The sequence below is a fragment of the Pseudopodoces humilis genome, chromosome 15 (assembly GCF_049639895.1).
Source record: "Pseudopodoces humilis isolate 2021_Gansu_Grassland_sample_001 chromosome 15, ASM4963989v1, whole genome shotgun sequence".
Lineage (NCBI taxonomy): Eukaryota > Metazoa > Chordata > Aves > Passeriformes > Paridae > Pseudopodoces > Pseudopodoces humilis.
This window is the reverse complement of record NC_142214.1, coordinates 13,285,625-13,305,424: the sequence shown is the minus strand read 5'-3', so window position 1 is coordinate 13,305,424 and position 19,800 is coordinate 13,285,625. Positions and strand designations below refer to the sequence as shown.

At 47.9% G+C, this 19,800-nt stretch overlaps 1 protein-coding gene across 3 annotated transcripts in view; it reads right to left on the bottom strand.

Annotated features, from left to right (window-relative positions):
* Positions 1-252: 252 nt before the first annotated feature.
* Positions 253-19,800, bottom strand: part of CD99L2 (CD99 molecule like 2) — a 30,221-nt gene continuing 10,673 nt past the window's right edge. The window contains exons 2-11 of one of the 3 annotated variants that reach the window (XM_014260943.2): positions 14,146-14,211; positions 12,063-12,101; positions 10,561-10,656; positions 10,266-10,346; positions 9,256-9,348; positions 7,712-7,774; positions 6,656-6,691; positions 6,466-6,576; positions 3,914-3,979; positions 253-3,478 (exon numbers count right to left, since the gene is read on the bottom strand). In XM_014260943.2, coding sequence (XP_014116418.1) covers positions 3,414-3,478; positions 3,914-3,979; positions 6,466-6,576; positions 6,656-6,691; positions 7,712-7,774; positions 9,256-9,348; positions 10,266-10,346; positions 10,561-10,656; positions 12,063-12,101; positions 14,146-14,211 — 716 coding nt within the window. In that variant the 3' untranslated portion in view covers positions 253-3,413. Of the gene's footprint in view, positions 3,479-3,913; positions 3,980-6,465; positions 6,580-6,655; positions 6,692-7,711; positions 7,775-9,255; positions 9,349-10,265; positions 10,347-10,560; positions 10,657-12,062; positions 12,102-14,145; positions 14,212-19,800 lie in introns of all 3 variants that reach the window. The other 2 variants (XM_014260942.2, XM_088062722.1) reach the window with 2 other exon arrangements.

Below are 19,800 nucleotides of genomic sequence, written 5' to 3'. Positions count from 1 at the left end.
AACAAAGTACTGCCAAAGGAAAATGCAAGTAATTTAAAGAATAAACACAAAACGAGCCAGCTGAATTCTTTCAATTCTCTCTTTTCTCTGTCAAACCTTTGCAAAACCTTTTCTGAATCATTTTATTGCCATTTAAAATAGCTTTAGAAGTGAGGTGTCATAAGAAAAAGAGCTCACAGCATACATCGTACAAAAACTCTCAGGATATCTGTATGTATAGGTTTTGGACTCATTAAAGAAAAAAAAGCAAACCAATTTTCTAGTGGTTTATTGGCTTTTTTATAAAGGACAAGAAAGTTCATGCCATGTATACAGAGCTTAAATGCAGGATTTTTTAAAAATCCATATCCCGATTTAAAGTGAATAAATCATAATTAAATGAAAGTAGAAGTCAGTGCTGGGTCAGCTGTTCCAGAACTTAGAGCACTACTAGGAAAATACACAGGAAACCTCTCAGTTGCTATAATGCCTAAAATATAGATGATGTATAAACTCCATATTTCTCAGAGAGTGGTGGCAGCTCAGATGGAAGAAGGGACAAACAGCAAATAAAAAAAATCATTTGAGCCTTTGCTGACATTTACCACTAAGACTCTGCCTTTTGTTCAGTTTTGACAAGAAGGCCAAGCCTATTTCTCTACTGAAGGATTTGCAAGTATTTTCCTATTCAAAATCCTAGAGAAAGAAATCTTGAATTCTGTCACTATTCACTTTGTAAGTGTTCTCTTTCACTGTGCATTTATGGATTTCCACAAACCTACACGTTACACTAAGGTGTAAGTAGTCACCAACATTATAGAACAGCCTTGGGCAAAGCAGCAGCTTCTGAGTCCCAAACACTGGGGCGGGTTTTCCAGTGAAAGAGCTTGCTGCCTTTCTTTGTTAAATTTGTGTCCTGCAGTATTTTGAATTAGACTTGTGTTCCTTCTATGCCCTAATATAAGAGTCCCCAGAGGAGGGGTAGGTGCTTTACTCTTTAAACCACACTGACTAGTGACACTCTGGTCAGACAGGCAGGGCAGGGTGAAACCTGTGATCTGCATCTGCAGGAACATGGTCACTGGCAAAGTGAGAGGAGGAATTATGAGCACTAGATCTAAGCTGGGAAAACAGCTTCTAGTGATCATCTGTTATACACTTCATCCACAGTAACTTACAGAAAACACACTTCATGCTACAGCTTTCAAATATGTTTGGGTAAGAACAAAAAACAAGTGCTGGTGCTTGGGACTGGAGATACACGAATTCAGCTGTGTGGCTTAGCCAGCACCTGAACTCCTGTTGCAAATTCTGCAGACCATACTTCCTCCATGAAAACATTTCTCTGGGAGTAAGCAAACAGTACATCCCATCTCTTTCCTATGCTTCCATTATCTGAGCCAATTACTAACATTTCTTTCCTATTCCAAACACATTCATAAAACAAAGCAGCAGAAGTTCAGAGTAGTATCATAGCCTAAGTGTTCTGAATAGTTGTGAGGCACCTTATAAACCACTGTAGCTGTTCTGCCAGAGCTAGTATAAGGCTTTAAAAATGCAAGTGTTAAAAAGAGCATAAAGAATTGTGCAGCAATTGTGAAATACTTAAACAAGTTACTAGGAAATTTCCTTCCAAATAGTGCTGTTAGACAGCAATGCTCCTGGGCTCATTCACCTCCTCGCAAGGCCTTCTGGAAGTTAAGTCTACCTGAAAACTGTGTATTTGTACATGATACTGAAAGGTTTGGTTTTCTTAATAACATTCATAAAATATGGAATTTGCAAACCCATTGCTCACATTTCAGGTTTATATATAAATAGTACCTTTTACACCAAGTAAAGTGGAATTTCCTTCACTCAAGAGCATGCTTTTTAAGGAATCATTGATTTGGAAAAATGTATTGGAAAGTGGCAGTTATTCACATTTTAGCAGGAGTCAAAAAGCTTGCTTGGGAGGGATTAGAAATCGAAACAGAAATTCTTGCAAGATAGTGAAGGCTGGGTCTAAGGCAGCGGTTCAGCAGCGTAGCAGGGGCTGTGTATGCACTGTCCTGGTGCAGCCCAGTGTTCTGCTGAGCACCAGTCACAGCCCAATGTTTCCCAGGCAGGAACCCCATGCAGGACAGTGATGGAGGATTCATCCTCTCAGAAGGTACTGCCTTTTTTAAAGGTTTAGCCAATGACACAAAGAATGAAATTTAAATTATTTTTCTGCCTCTAGGTGCCTGGGAGCACTCCTGATATAGTTGCTGATAGAAGGAGGGGACTGCATCTTCTTAAGCTTGACTTCTGTTGTGGTATTGAGCATTACAGATCTTAACAGATACCTGCTTTGCTTATTTTCTTTTGGGTTAAATCTGTAACTTGTTCTAGTGTGACTGAAATCTGAACCTGTCCTTGAAAGCATCCATATGCACACAGCTTTAATTGTGGTGACAACTTAGGTATCTCAAGTCACAGAGACAGAATCACAGAATCACAGAATGAGCTAGGTTGGAAAAGACATTTGAGATCATCTGGTCCAACCTATGACCTAACCTAACACATCCTCATCAACTAAACCATGGCACTGAGTGCCACATCCAGTCTTTTCTTAAACATGTCCAGGGACACTGACTCCACCACCTCCCTGAGCAGACAAGTCCAGTGCCCAATCACTCTTTCAGTGAAGAATTTTTTCCTAATGTCTAACCTGAACTTCCCCTGGTGCAGCTTAAGACAAACCGTATCACTTCAGTTTCATTCTGATCTGCAGCACAGTGGAGCATTCAAATGGCATTTGGTGAAAGTGAACACTGCACACACTCTCAACTGTATTTGTGACTTGGTGTGAAAATCAGGTCCTTTGGTTAGAAGCCCAGCACTGGGTGGTGGTGGTGGTGAAGCATCCTCAACTCCTGGCTTGGGAGCAGGGAGTCACCTGGCTCAGCGCAAGGCCCCCCACATGAGGACCCACCATAGGCACTTCATTTTTAGGTGTAGCTACATGAAGGACTGCAGTCTATCCTCAGGAAATGTGCAGCTTTGTTCCTGCCATTGGAAGTGATACTGTCTAGAGCCAATGGCAGAAGGTGGCTGGAGGTGCTTTGCAGAGGGCTTTGCAGGGTTTGACTTTGGATTGCTATTTACAGGCACCTCACTGTCCTCATACCTGTAAACTCTTGAAAAACTGACCACTGCTGAAGTACCTTCTGTGGATTTCCATACAACTGCACACCAATCCTACACTACTACTTCGATGTAAACATAAACCTCTTCACAAAAAATAAACACATGCTACCAGTCTAACCCTAAAGCCTAGAGCAACAAAAAGCCAGTTCAAGCTTAAATGCACATTAAATAGCTTTGGAGTAAAATTAAATTAAAAGCTTAATTACAAGCATATAAGATCTCTGTTGCTGCTGACTGATTATTTTCTAGCCCTGGGTCACACTTTATATCTTCACACTGTCTTGTTTTGGTGGTTCTGCTGACTGCGTTTCCAGGACTGAATATTTAACTAGGGAGAAAGAAAAAAACCCATGAGTACAATAGCACACGATGGAACCAGGGCACAAGCAATGGGCACCCAAGCACTGGCTGATTGTATGTGACACTGGAAAAGCCTTTGCAGCAACCTTGATTGTCTGTCACTGATAGAAAGATCATGCTTCTCTTGTGCAAGACTCAATAGTTGATTACATGAAAGGTAAATGTTAACTGCCATCTTTTGCAGCGTGAGGTCTTTGGGTTCTTACCAGGCTTTCCTTTGTGTGCAGTTAAGGGGTAAAAGCACTGTGGTGGGTGTTTCACAAAAGCTGTAGCATCACCTAAGCAGTGCCATCATCAAAGGGATACAGCAGCTCCATGCAGCACCAGGGACTTTAAAGAAGTCCCTCAGCAAAGCTATTTTGTGGAGGGATGCAGGCAGGGGTAAGGGATACAAGGCTCTCACCCTGGGGCTCCTCGCTCACGACAGCTTCCATGTTTTCTCCTTTCACATACTCTGCATTCAGTCCCTCTGAGAAGTACAATAAACAGAGTGAGATGGGTAGAAAGTAAAATTATTTGCTTTGATGCCTTAAAAACTCTGGTAATGGGCCTCAGAGCTGTAACAGCCGAGAAGTTTTTTTTGAAACCTACTCTGCAGTGACAGCAGCACAGAGCCTCAATAACCCACAGCCAGTGCTGAGACTTCCTGGGTTTCAAAGCACCCATGGAGATCCTGGCAGGCTCAGCTCTAGCAGCAGCTCTTTTGTCTGAGGCTCCTGCTTCACCTTCATCATGCAAGACAGCCCAGCTAATTCCTGTCTGAGGCGCTCAGCTCTGAGGAGGAAGGCTTCCCGGAGAAGGACTGCTGTGCAGCAGGGCCTGCACCTCAGCACAGAGATGTGCCACAGCCTCATTAAAAGCTAAATTATGCAGAGCTTCAAGAAGTAGCTCAGAGCAGGGCTGTGGTGATGAAGCAGGATCTCAGTGGGGTGTCAAATCCCAAATAAGTCCCTTATTTAAATGCAAAGAAGTTCCCAACATTATCAACAAGTGGAGCTGAGGCCAAGGAGCAAGGCTGGACACTGGTGGGCAGGAGAAAGGGGGTGGTCCAGCTCAGAGCTGGAGATGAATTAAGACAGTCTGGGGTATGCCATGGACTTCGCCATCCTCAGCAGTTCCTCTAAGGGACAACTGTGGGGGAAGGCAGAGGTGAAAGTGCTGTGCTGTTGCATCCATTAGAGAGGGACTAGGGAAGGGGATTTGGGTGCTGCTCTGCAAATGAAGCCTGGGCAATCAGGCCACACAGCATACACTTTTTAGGCATCTATAACTTGTTTGCACATCTAAATATGGCTCAGGGTATGACAGGTACTGGCTGTACATCACTACCAGGTTTGGATAGGGCTCATTGCTATCATGCAGTGAAGGAGGGAGGCAGGGAATAGTGCCAGGACCGAGTTAAAGGAGTGTGGTGGGAGCCTTAGGCAGCAATGGGGCAGCTGCTGTCTCCAAGACACAGGAGAAAAAAGTTCTGCAACTGGCTAGAAAACCCCCATAAAGTCCCCACACCAGCAGAGACACTGCAGACAGCAGCTGGCCAAGCTGTGGAGGCAGGAAAGGTACAGCTCCCACCCTGCCCAGGCACAGCAAGAGCTCAGGGACACCAAGAGGCTGAGCTACAGACTAGAGCATGGCTGGCAAGTATGAGCTGAGGTGTAAGAAAAGAAAGTGGGGTGAAGAGCTCTAGGCAGCATTGTGCATGTCCTTTAGGGGAATCATCAGCAAATACTCCTTAGAAGAGACTCAAAAATGAAGGACAGCTGGGCAAGAGAAAGAACCAAGCCTGTTCCTCACATTAAGCGAGTGGTCACTGCACATCACCATTGCCTCCACCCAGGCATGTGTTTTTCTGGAATAACACGAAATGCAATTTATGTTTTTCAATAAAAAGCCACTTTTGCAGTGGCTGACAGCTCTTAAGATTTCTGTCATGCACTGCAATGCATCTATAGCCTGACATTAGCCCAGCATGCCATGTCTGATGGCTTAAATTAATCCTCCTTTATAATTAACTTTAATTTTGTGCTGCCTTTCTGGGGCTTTGTGTCTCTCAGCTTCCTCCTCATCAAAGACTTTACTCCATTTTTTTTATTATTTATTCTTCCCAAAATATCATTTAAGTGGGGGGGAATATACAAGGGTGTTTCATTCCATCACATTCATTTGACTTTTCCTGCTGATCTAATTTACCAAAATGCTGTTTGTTTCAGTCACAACTGGGAAAATAGCACTATTCCAACAGAAATTTCCAACTCCAAACAACCTTTCCCTATGGCAAATGGGACTCACAGGAGATTTCAATTAATTTGAAAAAAGAGCTTGTAACTCAGCTTCTTTTAACTTCCCTCCCAGAAAGAGCAAGCTGCAGGAGCCCACTATAGTCAGGTGAGTGCTGTGGGCTGAGGCTGTGAGAACCCTCCTGTAATGCTTGCACCAAGCAGCTTTAAGGGGCAGCTTGTGCACAAGGTGTTTTATGTTAAGTTTTGCTGCTTAATTTGTAGTTTACTGCAATGATTGTCACGTACCTGCTGAGGGAGCAGTGGGCTGAAGCCCCAGGTGTATCCACTGCCCCTGCTTCCTTTCCTGTGCCTGGTGAGTTTTTACTGCTTTCTGAGGGGGCTTTTCTTGGGGGGGATTTGGTTTGTTTATTTTGGGGTGGGATGGTTTTGGGGTTTTTTCATATTTACTGTGTTTGGTATTCATAGTTTGGTCTTAGGCTGTGTTTCTGTGGGGTATGAGGGACAGTGTGAGCCCTGGGGGTGGCAGTGGGTCCTGGGGCTGCTGCTGCAGGTGGGCTCCTGTCTGTGCAAAACCTGACATGGGGGAGGCTTAATGAATGTGGCTGGGGCTTTGTTCTGCTAGCTCAGGGGCACTGGGTAGAGAATGGCAGTGGGGTTTAGGGTGAAACAGGTGTGTGCTTGCTGTGTGCGCTGGGGTGCTTGGGGAAGGACTTACGCTGGATGCTGAAGCAGAACTTCTTCTGCTGGTAGGAGATGTAGCTGGAGACAGCCCCAATGAGCGCCATGGCCAGGCCACTGGCAATGCCGGCGATTGTCCCTGTCTCTGCTACTGTGGGGCACAGAGAGAGCTTTGTGATGGGCACACACACCACCCCTCCTGCCTCACCATCCACTGTGACACTTACCTCCGCTGTAGTTGTTGTCGGTGTTGCCACTGGCACCTGCAGAGACACAATCCCATCAGTGCCCCTGCCCCCTCCGCTCTCCGCACTGCTGTGCTGGGAGGGAGGGGACACACAGGAGAGAGGTGGCAGGGCAGCCCTGGCCTGGGGGTGGGCAGATGCCTCCACAGGCTGCAGCTTTTCTGTTGCCCCCACACTCCACTGGGCTGTTCATTTTTACTTCTGAGGGCTTTGAAGCTACTCCTCTCCCTCTTTGTGTGTATGGGGAAGTTTTGGGGGCTCCTCTGCATGGGATGCCTGTATCTGACAATTACCCTCACCCCCACCTTTTACATCTCCACTGCTCAGTGTCAAGAGAACACCTGAAGGGCTGATAGTGTTACGCAGCACACAGGGAGATGACTGCCTGAGCTCCATCACGTCAAGGAACCCTCAATTGGCTTGAAGTCTATTGTGGCTTCCCTAGAGAAACTGGGCTGGGAGGAGAAGGTGCTCCCACTCGGAACTTCAGTCCTTGCTAAGTCAGTTCACACCCTGAATTTATTGAAGCAGGTCAGAATTGGAGTAATGCCTCTGATGTGTCTTGTCCTTGGCACAGGGATTTATTAAATGTTGATTAGGCTTGTGATGTTCAGCTCTTTACATGACTGCTTTTAATATTTAATGCTGTGGATCCTTGTGAACAGCTTATCCAATTGTTGCTGGATTTCCCCCTTGTTCCAAACATTGGTGGTCGTGTGGTGGAAGGCAAATGTAGGCATGTACCCATGCATGACACCAGGGTGCCCTCGAGGTGATAGGGGAGACACAGGTCCCATCTCTCCTGGTGGCAGCTGGTGCTGCAGAGCCTCCATGGACTCAAAACCAAGCATCTCCAATGGCTGGCACCAGACATGATCACAGAGGCCAAGAACTTTTCCCTTGGCTCCATGGCTGAGATTCCTTTCTGCCCCCACCATGGAGGCAGCACTGCTCTGCACAGGGCTCTTTCTAGGAGTTGAGGGGTAACCCCAAGCCATAACTGCTAAAGAAAACAACCATCTGTAGGTCACCACTTACCCTTCTTCTTGTCTGGGCTGTAGCCACCATCCACAATGCTGGCCAGGTCATCGTCTGAAAATCCTTTAAAAGGAACAGGAACAAACAGTGGTTGGCACCTGAGGGAGCCACAGCTGTGCTGGAGGTTGGGATCATGGGCTGCTCCATCCCCACTCGGGAACTGGGACTGGTCAAAAAGTAGTACTGCTTCTCTCACAATTACCAGATGTTAACCATGAACTCCTTTAAGGTCATAGAAGAGGTAATAACTGACTAGTTTAAATGCTACTGTATTATTTTTTTAACTGAAATTATTGATTTTTTAAGAGTGATGATAAGTGATTATCACAAATGACTGATAATTTAAGAGTTCATTAAATGTTTTGGTGGTCAGCCTCGGTTGAGAGTGGAGGAGGCAGGAAGAAATGGTTTTTGTGTGCCATGGCCATGCTGCTGGGGACCAGTGAGCCTCTGGAATCCTGCAGGCAGGAGCTGACCTTTATCCTTCCCAGAGAGACAGAACAGTCCAAGGGAAAAACTGAGCACCAGCATCTTTTGGTACATGTGAAAAAGTTATCTTGTAGTGGGCAATTCTAATTAATGCAGGATAAGTACAGAAAAACAGGGTCTGTGAATCTGCAGCTGAATGAGTGGTGCTGTTGAACATCTCAGCTCCAGTCCCAGAGGCAGCCCTGGGGTGCAGCAAGGTGAGTGATGGGAGCAGAGGTCCAACACCAAGACAGCAAAAGGTTCCTCCTCTGATGCTGTGCATTGGGAAGGACTTCCTTTGCCTTAACAGTGTGGAAGAGACTGCCTTATTCATCAGCTTATTCATGTTCCAGCAGTTCAACACCTCAACCTTTCCTGCAGGAGCCTGAAAACTCAGCAAGCCAAGAACACCCAAGTGCAGACAAGTCATTTAACTAATACAAAGTAATAAAATACCCACTTGTTAAGTACGCGTGTGAGCAGGGTATACAACCATCCTGACATCAATAAACCAGCCGTGCAAAGTCTGTTTCCCAGCTCAAGTGCTCAGGGGAACAATCAACACAGACAAATGATTCATTCTCCATAGTATTTCTGAGATGGAAAAAGACCCCTTCCAGCCCATAGGGTGTGTTAGGCCAGGACCTTAGCCTACTCTAGATTTACACCTTGTCAGTGACTGAACTCCAGCAGCCCATGCACTCGGTTAAAAAGCTGTCAGGTACGGGGATGGGGGAATTCAAAACAACCACTGCAACTTAATGGATCAGAAGAGACCCTGGGAGAAAAAACCTGCAAACAGACAGGGAGCAAGTTGTTAGGAACAGCTCATCTCTGCCAGGGACCATTGAGGAAGAGGCTCCTTCCTTCCCCAGGATCAAGCTGCCTGTAGAAATGTCTCCACATTGAGCAAGCAGGACAGGGGCAGTGGATGCTGGCAGTGGGACCAGGCAGCACCTGTTTCCCTTTATCCCATCATTTGGTGGGAATGGTGTCAGGCTGGGAAGGATCTCCTACAGGACCCAGGGAACAGCAGGGCCAGTAGTAAGCAGGACAGAGAGGAGAGATCAGCCTACCTTCACCTGGCCTTATGTCCGGCTGCCCAATATCTTTCCTATCGTTCTTATCATCAAGGGCATCAGCCAAGTCAAAATCCATAGGATCCTTTTCTAGAAAACAAGACCAGAGTTAGCAGTGTTGTGATAGGCTAAGGAACCCTGCAATTGTTTCATTAATCAGGGAAAAACACTGTTGAAAGAGATGAAGCTCCAGATGCAAGCATTTCCCAATTCTGCTATGGGGCCGTATGGCAGATCTTCCAAACCCATCCTGTTTCATGCCCCCAAACTGCTGTGGTGAGAAATATCATGTCCTTCCTGCAGAAACAGTGCTGGATGTCTGGAGTGCCAGGCAATCAGATAAATTAGGCTAGTAGGAAAAGTCAGAGGCAAACTGGTGCTCTGAGGACCCAGCCAGTGGAAGGGAGGCAGGTGGCTCTACCATGCTCACAATGCCAGCTGGAATGGCCTGTGACTTGATTCCTTGGAGTTGTTTTCCTCTGTGAATGCTCTGTTGGTCCCATGAGCTGCCTGGCTCTGACAGAGGATATTGTCTTTCATATACATCAGCTAAAACCCCAGTTTGCTCAGAGCCAACTGAGCTCCTCAGCCCTCCCACCAGTGCACTCCTGAGTTTATTCTGATCCAAATCAAAACCCTGCCTTGGCAGGCAGCAAAATGACCAGGTGACAGGATGTCCTGAGCCTGTGGATGTCTGCCAGTGGAGCCAACATGGCTGTACCATGATAGAGAGCACAACCAGCTCACAACCAGCCTTCCAGCAAGCATGGAAATGAAACATAGTCCAGAAACCACTGAGGTCCCCTGGGAAATGCAGGGTAATGTTCAGATGCCCTGACTTCTCTGTGGTTTTTGATATTTGTTTTTTACCTCGAGGTGTTTCAGGTGAGCAAACAGACCAGAGGTTGGAAATATCAGGGTGAGGGTAGTGCCACCATCATCTCAAATCCCCCCCAGTGCCAGCAGTAGAGCTGGAGTGAAGTGGCAGGGGCTGTGGAGATGCTCACCTGGGTTACGCTTATGAGGGGCTCTTGTAGTTTTTGGCTGCTTGGTCGTGGTGGTGCGAATGACATCCCAGAAGTCATTGTCTGAAGGGAAGAAAAAAAAAGACCAAAATGATGTTAACTTTCTGAAATGTGGATTCAGAGGAGTGCCATGTGGGGAAACCCCCACTCTGCTAGGAGACTGGGTCTGCACTGGGCCAGCTCTGTGCTCTGGGGGCACCCCTCCCTCTGCGTGCTCTGTGGATGCTCGAGCCTGCAGGGGGCATCCACAACTACCTGGCACAAATAGCAATATTACCTGGCTTCCCTGGCCTGGGGAAGGGCTTGGGAGTTGGCTTGGTTGGTTTGGTGGTAGTCTCCATAGGTGTGTCAAAGTAATCAGCCAAATCGAAGTCTGTAGGAGAGAAGGGATTATTACACTCCTGTTTGTGGGGATGGCACAAGGCTCTGTAGGTGTTGTGCAATGATGCTGCACCATTGGTAAGGCCTCTCATGTCAGGCTGGAACTGGAAAGGGCATCCAGCCACTTTGCTGCTCAATTGTGACCTATCACAAAAGCTTCGGAAAAGCCTGGCCACCATTTCAGTTTCCCCATTCAAGCTGTGGCTGCTGCCCAGCCCTAGCAATTAAAAAATAATTCACTTTTGGGGTAGTCCTGCTGGTACCTGCATCTCCTGAGAGTTGGTGCAGATGAGAAGGGGCTGTGGGACTGAGCCAGTGGCTGGGATGCTGCTCCCTGTGCAGCTGCCCATGAGTGATCTTAAGCTGAGCAGAGCATGCACAGAGAAGGGCCAGGGCACGGGAATCTACTGCAGGAGCCTCTCAGTGCCTTCATTCAGCCAAAAAAGCACTCCGTGGGGAAGAAGGAACTGTCTGGGACAAAGCCTCAGCCTCCATATGTATCCATTTCCCAGGGGGAGTTTACTGGATCAAACAACCTCTCATTCAGGCTGTGATCCAAACACAAGCCCTGTGTGTGCCTCTGGCACTTGGCTTTCCTTGTCCCTAGCAAAGACCATGGTGGCCATGGAGCCAGACAGTTCAATTTACCTAAATTTGTGCCAAGATCCTCATGCAGAGGTGAGCAGATTTACTTCTGAGCACTCCTCTGATGCAGTTTATTGCAGGCTCCTCCAGCGGGGCTAAGCAACCCTTTGCCTCCTGTGACTCTGCTATATTTAACAGGGACTCTTTGGCCAGAACTGAACCAGAGGAGCTGCTGGCAACAAAACCCATGTGAATTTAAGGGAGCTTCCTCAACCATGGCACTGCTGGGAACTGGCCAGCCTGCACATTTGATGTGCACCAACAGTCAGAGACCCATTCTCCCCTGGATAGGAAAGTGTCACCAAGATGGGACTTTCTGTGGAGCCTAGGGATATCCTGGAATACAAAAAAAATGAAGGAAAATATCCTCTGGACTTCCTCCTGGAAGGAAAGCTAGCAGGTGCCATGCAGACAGGAACACAAGCCCTTCTGTAGCTGAGGAGTGACTTGTGTCTTCTCCAATAGGATACTACAAAGTGTGTGAAATTCTGCCTTGGTTGTAAATGCTCCACTGCCCCTCACCTTCAGCATGGACAGAAATATCAATATTGCATTTCTCTGGCTGCACAGAACAGTGCAGGTCCACACACCAGCTCCAGCTTCCCCATGGGCAAGTAAAGGGGTCCCAAAGCAGCTGCTGAGGCAGCAGCACTCAGCCACACATGGGCAGCCCATGGGTACTTACTCAGTTCAATCCCATGGGAAGTGCACCCCACACTGAGCTGAGATGGTATGCATGCAAGAAGGTCTCACCTGTCCCACCTGCTGGCTTTCTGGGGCCCTTGGGAGTGGCTGAGATAAAACAGATGGGGAGGAAATGTGTTAGTCATAGGCATCACCAAAAATGGCACCTCTGGATTGAGAATGAATAGCAAAGATTTCACCACAACTTTCTGACATCTGCATTTGTAAACTCAGGGCAAGGGGCCATTAACACCCTGCACACAATGCGTGGCCACAAAGATCGGGACTGCCCATGGGTGAAAATGGAACCCAGTGCTCTACAGGGCACTGCTGCCTTGAGATGAGCCAGCATCCCATCCCAGCTGGTGAAGAGCAAGGAGCTGCAACAATCTGCTCTAAAGTTCCTTTGATACAGCAGTAGACAGGCAAGGGTAGATGCTGCACAGAACAGCATTGCAGCCAGCAGCAAGTTGCCAATGTTTTGGTGTCCCTGGCCTGGTCAGTCAGTCCAACAACAGATAATTTCCCATGGTGTGTTATGTACGGGAGATTCCCTGTCAGCTGGAGGGCTTTCAGTGACACCCTGATACTCGAATCCCAGCTCCCCTTGCTGCTCCTGGGCTAAAATAAGCTACAGACAGCCATTGAGGGAGGAGGGAGAGAGCAATATGGAAAACACTGCCTAATAACAGTGGCTGGCATTACTAAGTATATGAATAAATTATGAGCAAGAGCTGTGGCTGCTCTGTTCCCATTAATTTCCATTACACTGGAGTGGTGCCACTGGGCTTCACTTCCAGCATGCTGATATGGTTTGATGTGACCCAACTCCAGACCCTTCATTTGCTTTTTTGGGGGGCTGATGAATCCAGAGTGGGATGCAGCACTTGAGGAGGCCATGGTGGACAGTGCTGCCTCTTCCCTCAATGCTGGGATTCCAGCCTGGAGAATGCCACTTTCCCTCCACATGAGGTGGCCATTAGTCCTTTCTAACCAGGTCTCCTCATGTGCTGCATTAAAGGGCTTTTTCAAAACCCTAGATGAGCTGCATCAGCCCGGTGACCACATCTGATACCCCAATGCCCAGCCTGGTACACTTCAGGAGAGCTTCAGAGAGCATCCTCTATTCCACATAAACTCCAAAGTAACACAGCAGAAATATCCGTCTGTTGTTAGACTACAGCACAAGGGGTTTCAAACACTGGTACAGCTTTCCCTTTGATACACGTGGGTATATTCTGCCTGATCCCAGAGCCTAGTATTGCTCATGGAGCAATCCTTGCTGCTGCCCCAACAGGTGCTGGGTCTGGGGACAGCAATGAATAGCGTGGGGAGTGCTGGGCAGCAAGGGGTCCTGGGTGCTGGCATTTGCAGCTCTGCCACAGCATCTCCATGGCTGGGGAGCAAAAGGAGCCAGAGACGTGTGTGGGTGCACAGTGGTATTGGGCTCAGCCCTTGGCACTGGGGGAAGGCATGTGAAGGCATCCCCAGGGAGGGAGGTGAGCCTCCTCCCATCCTTCAGCTGCTGTGCTGGCAGTTAGGTTTTGCCCTTGGGGTGTAAAACCCCAAAATACTGAATGCTGCATGTCAGCAGTGAGGCACCCCCTGAGGAAGTGAGTTTTCTTTGACTAATGGGCTACACTGGAACTCCAGCAAAGCAGAGCAGTGACCTCATGCGCTGTTTGCTTTCCCAGGCACCACACTGCAATGGGAGCAGGGAACGACCTGGTGTTTCCCCTGCCTGGCCAGGCACAGTGAGCTACCCTCCACAGCTGGGGAAGGGAGGGATGATGCACTGGTTCTAGGCCAACAGGGCCAGGCCTGGTGGTATGCGTTACTGAGGGATGCAAGGAAGCCAAAAGGGCAAATTCATTGCCATTGCTACCTCAGAGCACAGGTGTGTTGTGCCTCTGTGGTTCCTCACAGGAGTCATTACACAAAGGGCACCTGGTCACCAGCCAGCTTCTCCAGGAATATCTCCAGCTCCACCTGTGTGCAAACCCAGACCCTGTGTCTCCCAAGCAGAGAGGATGAGGCAGCTGTATCCTTTACCACCCTACCTTCCACCAGCATCAGATCCAAAGGAACAAATCACATCTATTAACATCTACTTATTTTCTTCTCTTTAAGACAATGCAAAAATATGACTTACGTCGCCTGGTGACAGGGTCAAACAGAGCATCTTCTAGGTTGAAGTCATCTGTGTCATCCCCATGACCTGGAGACAAAAAATCAGCACTGGCTGTACTCACTTCCTATAGAGTAAACCACCTTTAAAACAGGACACACTTCACACAGAGTAAAGCACCTTTAAATAAGGCATGACTAGACTTGTTTGCTCAAATTGCTTTAGTGTTTTTGCTGTTTTTTTCCAAGCTTGACCCAACACTGGTGATGAGGAAGACATAAGTACTCTCCAAATGCTGTGACTGTTAAATGCAGAGCAGTAATCTCTGGATTTTACATTTCTCTGCCCTAATGGATGTGTTATAAAGACACATGTTATGCTTACATTTGTCAAGGAGAGCCTACCAATTCATCTCTCAAGCTGCCACTCATCTCTGGCTGTGCTCATGATTATATGATTGCTAAACACCATGAAAACATTGGGACAGTGTAGACTAATTTGGTGGCAAACAAAAAAGGCCTATGCCCCTCTCCTTCTCAAGTGCCTTCCAATATTGAAGGTTTTGCATGAAAAAGCTGTTGCTGCCTGCCAAGCATGACTTAGTATTTCAGAGGCTGCCTGCATCATTCTACCCTGGAAATGTGAACTAAGACCAAATCCCCATCCCAGGGGTACAAATGACAGGCACAGGCAGATATTTTTGTTAGAGATGCCTCACCACAACTCCAGTCCCATATCCCAGGGATAACTCAGGGTTACATCATGTTCTCCTACAAGAGGGCCAGCTAATCCTTCCTTTCTCCATCTCTTTTTTGCATGGCATTAATTACTGTTGACTTAGCCTAGTTCTGAATGTATTTGTCTTGATAAATTCATGCTTTTACATCTCAGAGCATGCTGAGTAATTAATATCCTTTGGGTTTGCTAAGTACTGCAGCACTGCAAGAGAATGTTAAAATGGCTTTCCTCTTATTCCTACTGCTAAATGGATTTAGCTATTGCCACCTGAGCTCCAGCATGCTTCATGAATAAATTTAAAGCTTTACTGACAAGGACAATAACAATGGGAAGGCACCAGTCCATCAGAAAGCAGGTATCAACATTTCAGTGAAAAACTTCTACTGAGTGGTCACTAACTACTGCAACAGCTGCAGTTCTGGTTCCACTTACTCACACATCACCTCTATTCTCATTTGCCATCTGTTAAAGCACACTCAGCAGCCCATGTGATGTATGTGCAGGGGCAGGGGCTGGGAAGTTGCTGTGGGCTTCTCCCTGCTGGCAAAGGCTTGACATTAGGCATTGCTGGAGGGATGTGTAAAGAATGAATGTCCCAGCCCACACTGTGTCTCTCATCGAGCTAAACGATGCCAACACTTCCCTGTGAGCCAGGAGGAATGGCCAGCAGCAGGCAATGCAGGGAAAATCTGTGTGAAATCCACAGGGAGAGGTATGGGGAAGAGCCTCTTGCTCAGTACAGCAGGGCTATGTCTGCCACCCTCAGCCTCCCTCCATGACTCTCTCCTCCCTTCCCAAAATCTTTCCCTCTTAGGCTGTACTGCTGGTGAAATATTGGCACTGTGAGACAGGCTGTGCTCTCCTGCTCTGACAGCCTAGGTGAAGCTGAAGGGTTAACAAGTGGTCTGTATGTGCAAAGGAGCAAAGTCAGAAATGTGCAAGACCATCCACAGTGCTGAAGAACACCTGCCCAGCTCCAGGGCTTGCACAGGGGGCTGCCATCAGCATCCCTGCTGAGACTCAACACACTCATCACTGTGCTGGCCAACTGCCCCAGCCTTATCAGTCTGACAATTTCATGCAGTCTTCTTTTCCCAGAATGGCTTTTCCCCCAGTCTTTACTGGATTTCCAGGAACTAAAAGGACTCCATAATTTTTGTCTTTCTGTTTAAAAGCATGCTTAAAAATAGGCAGAAGGAGAAACCCATGTTGCATCTCTGGTGGGATGAGAAGCATTACCAGCCCAAACGAAGAAAATGTTCCATCACCATATGAGCTGGCAGGAGGGATGTGGTGACAGCACTAACTTGCATCAATATGCCAGGAGCCCTCCCTTCCCTCTCCCTCACTCTGCTCTCCATGATTAAGTCAATATTAAGGCACTGACTTGCTACACACTGAGCCCTATGTTAGTGTATCATCCCCATGCTTCGCCTCCAGTGCAGGAACCAAAATATCGAGTGGAGGAGTGGACAGTTGCGGGGTGTGTGTACCTCACATGTCCTAATGAAGGGCTGTAGGGGTTGTGGATCTGCATGGAGATGTCCCCCCCGTGGGGACATGGGCCCAGCAGGGAACACAGTGTCCCAAAAAATGGGCTCCCCCACCTGGCTTTGGGGGGCTCATTGGACCTGCCAGCTGAGAAGCACTTACAACCTCCCTGGGTTTGGTGATGACTCCTCTTGGCAACTCTCCCCACAAGATGAGAGGAGGGTGCCCCTTCCAAAACCACTCTCCAAAGAGCCAAAAGGCACATGAGGGGACCAAGGAGGTGGGGGGTGAAAGGTGTCCAGGGCCCTCCATCCTCATGGGGCTAAGGTAAACAACAACTGCTAAAGAATCCTCGGCTGGAGCTGCATCTTGGGGGCTTTCCCCACATTGGCAGGAGAGGTGGGAATGTTGCCCAAGTGAGGGTTGGGAAAACTATGGATGCACTGAATTGCCCAGTAAAACCTTCCCAGGAGCAGCAGTGCTTGGCACAAGCCATTACCAAGGGCTTTCCTAATGCTGCCCATGGCAAACCAACATCCTTTTTCAAGATCCCTCTAGGCACTGGCAAGGATTAATAATAGACTGCCAGTTGATTGAAACTGACAACATCTCTATATCATGCAAAGGGTGTTACAGAGATATTAGACCTTTTATAGATCAATAACCAAGCACTGTCATCACAGGAACGCAACCTACCCTGCAACGGATAAGACTGGAATGCTCTCTTCATTCTTTTACTCTGTTATTAAGTGGTAACAAATCTAGCACTTCATGGCCCAACACCGAAAACCCCACCAGCTCTTGGTATGTGTGTTTACCGTGCACATACAGCTTTTTTGAGGGCAACACTGTCCTGTGCAATCCCTTTGCTCCTGGGGCCCTGACACTGCTCCACAATCACTGGAGGAGTGGAGCTTCTGAAGCCCATCCTCTGATGGGAACTCATGCACAGCACAGAGTATCTTTACAGTAAAGGTTTATAATTTTTTTTTCAGGAGAGGTTGGGGTCCATTCCTACACATCAGCACTCACAAGCTACTGAGCTGCATGCAGCAGAGTTCATTTATAATGCCCATGAATCAGAGTCAGGGTGGTGCATGCCCTGACATGTCACCTCCCCTGTAGGCCATCCCCACCCACAACCTGTTATAGGGCTCCAAGAGCAGCGATATGCAAAACCCCCATTTGCTGGTTGCTCAGTACAGGGCAGCAGTATGGAATCCTTGTCGGGGCTGATGACTAGGCTAGTTTGGGTCATTTTTGTCCCTACCCTTGCACTGGGTCTTTGGAAGAACTCTGCTCTTTGGCTACTAGAAGAAAATGCGCATCCCCTGGGGCAATTGGGCACAATTCCAGCCCTGTGTGCCACCAACTAAGGGCAGTGGAGCACCCATAGGACTGCAGACCAGTGGCAAGGGGGGAACAGCCAAATGAGATATGTTTTCTATATTTTTATTTAATCTGACAATCCACAGAGACCAAGCTGGGACATCACATGGCATCCAATAGGAATGCCCCAAAGCCAGAGTGGGGAGTTGGAGCTGCAGCTGCATCCAGTAGAAGCTGTAGAACATGGGTGAGAGTTATGGCTGAGCCAGCACTGCAGACTCCCCCACCTCTTGCTGAGTCTCCTTGCCTTGCTGGGAGTATTTTTAATCAGAGCTAGCTGCTCTTTGAATGTATAAGGTTTTTGTGCCTTAATGTATTCTCTCCTCATTATTTTCTGTAGCAGGCAGCTCAAACGCAAAATTGTACTCGTCAGCTTTTTAGTTTTTACTAAATTCTAATTCTAATTAAGCCCCACTGTTTGACAAAGTTTGAATTACAGTATCATAATTCACACTCTGTATATTGCCAGGCTGTCTGCACCAGTCAGAGAGGTGTATTCCATTTTTTTAGCGCCAGCCCACAGATCTCTTTGTGCAATATATATGTGTTTAGCTTCCCTGGGAATAGAGAGCCTGCGACAGTACAAGATTGACAGCCTGGGAGATTACGGGAGAATGCAAAGCAGGTACAAGGGCAACAGAAAGTAATTCCAACTGCCTGACTTTTATGCATCCACCTTAGGAGCAACACAGTGGGCGGGGGAGCAGGAGGAAAGCAGGAAAGTAAGTACTATGGTAGCCAAAAGGGTGTCCCCAATGTCCAGCTTCATCTTTTGAGTTCCAAGTTATGCTGTTGGCTCACGTGGGTGGTTCCCTGACAATGGGAACCTACAGCTGTGCTGGGACCTCTGGGCAGGGTGCTGGGAAAGGAGGAGTTTGGGAGCAGACCCATGTTGCTGGACCTCTGGGCTGCATCCTCACAATGGGGTTTCTGCCATCTCAGCCCCAGAAGTCTTTGGAGAGTAAATGGTTGCTCCTCCATGGGCATGGGTCTGCCCTGCAGCAGCTGGGGTGCCTGGGGCAGCACTGAGTGTCCCTAGGGACCTCTCCCGATGCAGGCGATGGCACAACACCACTGGCCAGAGCAGAACAGATCCCCATCAGGACAGAGCAGAGCTTCAGACTTGCCAATGCCTCCACCACTTCTGTCTGAGCACTGGCCCCAGCCACTGCCAAATGTATGGGAAATTTACTTGCAAATCCCAAATTCTTGCTGATTGCTAAGGCAAAAGCACAGTTCCATGTGTGTAGGGTGAACAGTGCTCCTTGGAGCTGGGGTGTCAGAGACAGCAGTACTGGTGGGGCAGCTTCTGTGCAGCTGCACTGCTCCCTGTAGACGGGCCAGGCTGCCTCCTCAGCACAGACCTCCTCCTCAAGGTAGCTCTGCCTTGAAAAGCAGACTTTGAACTTCCAATCCATCTCAGCTGCTGCCAGGGAAGACTGGCTGCCCTGCACAAACAAGCTGTCAGCAGCCTGCCAGGGCAAGGGGTGGAAGGGCTCTGCTGGGAAGCAAAGTGTGGGAAAAACAGCCCCCTGCATCCACCCCAGCAGTGGGACCAACAGCTGATGCTGAGGATACATCACTCCAGCCCAGGGCATGACCAGTCAAGAGCAGTGGGACACATTTCCCCAGCTGGGATTCCCCACTCCTTGCAGGGGATGAGGCAATGCTGCTGTCCTTGCTCTCTATTCTCAGTGAAACGTTTTGATTTTCAGAAGTACTAATCAAAAATTACTCTTGATTATGGCAAAAACAACCTCTACTGTTTTCTGTGTTTTTTTTAATGCAATTAACAAGGGTGTATGGTAATTCCAAGCAATCTTGCTCTTGAGATTAAAGGAAAGCCTGCCAGGAAGCACATGAATAAAGCTTTAAGATGAGAATTTGCATAATGAAGACTTTCTCTTTGTGGAGGGATTGATGGTGGTTGTGTTTAAAACCTATTAAGGGAAACGCCTAAAAGCCTCTACTGCAGCCACTACAGGGCACTGCTGTCCTGACCTGTGCAGGCTCCAGTATCTACACTGCCCTCAGGTCCCTGGTATGAACCTCAGCTCCACG